This window comes from Penaeus vannamei, chromosome 22 (genome assembly GCF_042767895.1).
Source record: "Penaeus vannamei isolate JL-2024 chromosome 22, ASM4276789v1, whole genome shotgun sequence".
In the NCBI taxonomy this organism is placed as follows: Eukaryota; Metazoa; Arthropoda; class Malacostraca; order Decapoda; family Penaeidae; genus Penaeus; species Penaeus vannamei.
In genome coordinates this window covers 10,799,665-10,804,664 of record NC_091570.1, presented here as the reverse complement: position 1 = coordinate 10,804,664, position 5,000 = coordinate 10,799,665, and the positions used below count along the sequence as shown (strand labels likewise).

Here is a 5,000-nt window from a genome sequence, read left to right as displayed (position 1 = left end):
GATGCCATTAGTTTCCGTAGCATTACTATTGAGCCGTTTGTTGACAGTGAAAAATGAGACCGCATATCCATAATTACCTGAGTGAATGTACGAACACAGCTCGCTCACTAACCAAAACATTTAAGTCGAGGGTGTGAAACACTGTCATTCCCATTGAAAACATACAAAAATAAACAGATGGAACAACTGTGCTCTCTCTCTGACATACTTGGGGCGGAAAAAAGAAAGGGTAAACACATCTTTCTCTCTGTGACAACAAGCAAATGACACGCAGACAGGGCGCCGCCGAGCTCTAATGACTTCTCAACTGGCGGCTGTCAAGACCCGCGAGATGGCACTACTGAATCAATTTACCATCAATCACAGATGTAGCAGCTTCTTAGCATTTAATACGACTTGCTTAGATTGGATTTTTTATTGTCAGATAAATCAGATCTGCCGGAGCGAAGCGAGGGTACATATGGGCGAGAAGAGCCGGTGGGGAGGAGGGGGTGGGGGTGCTGCTGCCGCGTGGGTCGTGCCCTTCGACGTCGCAAAGCGCCTTCCTCAATTACTTTCGTGTATGAGATGTCAAGTGGGTTTCACTCTCCTACCGTACTCCTACGACTGCACTCTGCTTTGAGAGAGATTCTCATAATTCAGGAAAATTCCTAAGCCCTGATGTGTCTGTTGTTATTTTGGCACGCCGTGTCCACCTAGAATTAGCACGGGCTCAGACAAACACGGCAAAACCCACTGATTTAATCTGTCACACAGAAGCGTCCTTCGCGTCGCCTCTTCTGCGCGACATAAACATCAGGTTCTGTGGCGCTGCAGCTGTGGCTCTGATTGCTCGTGGGGCGGCGCCCTCCCCGCCCCTCCCGCGCGCCCTCGACAGACCCGAAGGAGTTTCCTTTGGCCATAAATACCCGTAGCGCATAAGCTGATCGATCACGTGAGTGACACAAGCAGGCAGCACCTGGCGCGTCTTCGCCGAGCCAAATCTATTCATCCATTACAGACGTTCATCCACCGCCCGTCCATCACGCCCATCCGCTCGCCCGCGAGCGCGCCCTCAGCCCGTGCCAGTCCCAGGTTACAAGGCGCACGTCACGAAGCCAAAATAATGTTATGATTTACAAGGAGCTTTATTGCTTCTTCGCATCACCCGCGACGCTTATCACTTGCCTCATCCCGGAGGAAATATTTATTGCCTTCAATTTATCTTGAGGGAGAACGGAGACCATCGTCAGGATCTGCAATGTGTTCTACAAGTCGGGCGAATAATTGAATCAACCGTCACGACAAATGCTGCGCCGAGATCTAGAACAAACAGCCCGGTCTGGCAAAAATATTATGCAAATGTCTCTTCCGGTTGTCGTGAATTGCCATGCAAGATACGTTTCCCGAGGCGCAGTTGACAGGGATGTAAAACCCGCCTCACAAATCACCCGCCAACACACTCCCCTTCATGCCATGTCATAGACCAACACTCGGCCATTGCCATAATTCGCGGGTCATGAGGGGCCCCCGTGTGCGCTCGTGCTCGCGCATGTCCGACGCTCCTCGCCGCCGCCGCCGCCGCGCCTCACACCGTTCCTTGCAACGAAACCGAACCTGGCAATTCTACGCCGCCGCCAACTCGAGCGCGACGTGTGGTGTGCGGTGTTGCCCTCTGACGGCGCCCTCGCCCTCTGCCTCGCCGGCCGGAGGGGCACCGTGCCCTTCGCCATTCCGCTCTAAGCCCTCCCAAGCCCGCTCATTCCGAGAGGGCCGACAGGCAGGGCCATTACTGCTCCGGACCATCATTAACCCAATAAGATCTCCGGCAACCCCACCAACTGTCTTATATTCCCTGATACGAATCTCGCGAGGAATCGCAGCAAAAAGGCCGATAAGATGTATGCTCGCACGTGTTCGCGCCGCGACATTTGTCAGTGAATCAACAGAGCACAATATCACATTCATCGTCGCTTATCAGCCCCAAATCTCCACGAGCGAGGCGGAAAGGCGCAGGGAAGGCGTGTTCCGAGCACTGGCAGCCTCGGCCCCGGCGCGGGCGCGACCTCGCTAAGTTGACGCCCGCATCACGCCGGGGCTGAACCGGATCCGCCGCGGGCGCTTCTGATCACAGTTTCATCATCCGTCACTTAGCACTATGCACGCCGACGCATCCTTCGGGACAACGCCACGACGCGGACACGGGGCGCAGGCGGCCGCGTATTTATTGTTGGGCTGTGACATGCCTTGAATATTTATGGAGCCGAGAGTTTTTGCTCGAGTGACAAGTCAGTCAGGCCGAGCACAGACTTCTCCGCTCGCTTTTTGCAAGCGTTTACACGCTCTTTAACTCCCGCTTCCTCTATCTCACTCTCGTTCTTGTTACATGTTTGCATTTCGTTGAGCATTTAACTTATATGGCGAGGACTTCGGCGAATGAAGTCATGCCCCCCGCCCCCCGCCCGCCGCCTCGTCGCTCAAACCCCCGCCCGCCTCGGCCCAAAACACCGGGTCTTTGTCAGGGATCTGTCGTCTGTCGCGCCTCCCTTGCACTCCTCAGTCCTCGTTTCCTGAACTCTCTCGTGAATATATAGACTTTCACTCGTTCTGTGTCAGTCGAGCGCTTTCCATCTTGGCCCTGTGTAGTCGAATTAACTGCCTTGACTCAAAGGTATCTCACAGATCCAGTGACATTTACATACACGTCATCCATACTTTATGTGCAACGTCTCCTCCGCCTTCCCACGCACTGCTTTACCCCCCCTCCTCCCCCTTCTCTCGGTGTGGGGGGAGGGGGGCTGTAACTCCAACGTGTCACCGGCAGATCATCGCCGTCTGATCTCACTTCCTCGCCCGGGAAGTGCTGCGTGGAAGTGCCTGGGAGGGGGGGGGTGGGGGGCTTACGTCACGATAGCCCTGAGGAGCGGAGGCAACAGTGTCACATTCTCTGACTCATGTCTGGTCGCCGGGCAAAAGAAGCTCCTCTTTTGCATCACTGTGAACTCGCAGTCAGAGGGAGGAATCCTTGGCGCCGATGCACACCGCCGCCCAACGGCAAACTGCAGCTCTTTCAGCGGATTCCTGTTCGCCAACGCCGACGGCAAAACAACGGGTTTGGCGTCGCGGTCACGGGAGACCAGCCGCGGCTTCCGAGCGACCGCCGAGAGCAAGCTGCTCCTTCGATCTCCATTAAACGAGCCGAAAACACTTAACGCCTCGGCCAATGTCAGGACATCCGAGAGAGAGAGAAAAAAAACTTTGGCCCAAATACTTTAGCGATGAGTTCTTACTCGATTAGTTTGAGAACGAACACGTGGCGACTCCACCCTCTTCTCGAAAGACGAATTAATTTTGTATTCATACCACAACCTTCGCCAGGTATTTACATTCGATAATTTACACACCTGATTACAAGAAGGGAATATTTGGCAAGTCCTGTTTGCACTTTGCAAAATTGGTGCATCTAATCGCCCGCTCATTTCTCAGAGGCAATGGCCATCGCAACACCCGGAAATATCATGTTCAACTTTAACGCACCGAATGTGTGGCAAGTTCATTACCTGGACTACTTCGCCGAGAAGTGGCGAGCGCGCGCGGCCACTGAGCGCACTCTATTCGCCTGCTAATTGCGGCACAGGGATTACTTTCGCCGCGCGAAGGCCGCCCGCGATCCGCTTCTTCCGCCGCCCGTCTAAACGGCGCACAACAGGTTTTGCGTGATGAGTTTTGCAACATATTCTTACGAGCCGCTTTCTTTCGCATCGCATTTAGCGCGCTGCATGAGTCGTATTTTCTCGACGTGCCTTTGTCATTTATCGAGCACAGAATTTTACTTGTCACTTATACTAACTTTTAAAGGCCTGCGACGGTCATTGTGAGTCTGCATGGCTGATGCAACGGCATTATGTGCCATCATTTCCAAAGCTTTGTCCGGCGCCCGAACTGCCGCGGCGCCCAAGGGGCTCAATTACCAAGCCTCTTCTATCTGACGCGGTCAATCGGACGCACTTTTCACGCCGCCTTTGACAAGGAAAGTTCACAAGTCCCCGAGAAAGCCCCCTCGCACAGCCGATAAAAGTACTGCGCTGCCCAATCGGTGCTGCGCTCCCAGCCGACAGCGCCAGAGGAGGAAGCTCCCGACATTGGAACCCGACAGCAACGACACCAGCGACACGGCACGCAGAGACCGAGACAGACAAGGCATCAACCCAGACACGAAGACAGCGACTCTTAGGAAGCCCTCAAGTCTAACACGAAGAAGTAAGTGTAAGAACTTCAAACCTGCAGGTGATAAGGGAGGGCATCATGACTCGCCTCCTGCAAAGAGAGAAGCAGACTTTAAAAGTGACAAGAGGGCGCTGGCCGGCGGACCTACTCTGCTCCTCGGCACAAGGAGCCACGAATCTAGCATCAGTATATCCTCATTGGTTATTCTAAGACATTACAGAAACAAAGCTGTGCATGCTGTCTCTCCCTCCCCCCGCGCGGCACGAGGCACGCACGGGCAGACGAGGAGAGCCCTGGCACCGTATGACAGCCGGTACTCACCTCCCTGTCACGGCCCCTCTTGACATCCCCCAGCCCCTACCCCAGGAGGCAGCGACTCTGCTGTGGTGACCCAACCTGCCACTGCCATGTCGAACAGCACCTTCCCTTTGCGTAATGGTGACCCCCCCCCCCCTCCACGCTGTAGTGGTATGGACGCCGCCCTACCCCCACCCCCGCACCCTCCCAGCCCCTTACCCTTCAGGAGCATCGCGTCTCAGAGTCACGCCGTTCGTCACGCTTGCAAACCTGCCGGTGACATGAGCGCCGAGACCCCAAAATAATTACACTTTTTGCCCCCGATTCAAGAATTTCTAAAGCGTCCTCACAGGAACAAAACATTTATTAGAAGTTTAAGACACGCGAGAAGGCAAGGCGTCGGGTGAATTCACGGCTCGCTTTCTCCACGCAGGAATATGAACTTCAAATGCAAATGAACCGACTCGTCTTGTAAACATTACCAAGGAAGTCCAGAG

The 5,000-nt window shown here is 54.4% G+C and overlaps 1 protein-coding gene across 11 annotated transcripts in view; it reads right to left on the bottom strand.

The window, feature by feature from the left end:
- LOC113809825 (dachshund homolog 2) overlaps positions 1 to 5,000 on the bottom strand; it is a 109,956-nt gene that overhangs the window by 60,925 nt on the left and 44,031 nt on the right. For 7 of the 11 annotated variants that reach the window (XM_070136530.1, XM_070136529.1, XM_070136533.1 and 4 more), the window contains exon 2: positions 4,261 to 4,296. The exons of the other annotated variants lie outside the window; for them this stretch is intronic. In XM_070136530.1, the coding sequence (XP_069992631.1) occupies positions 4,261 to 4,296 (36 nt within the window). The remainder of the gene's footprint in view (positions 1 to 4,260; positions 4,297 to 5,000) is intronic. 11 annotated transcript variants of the gene reach the window in all.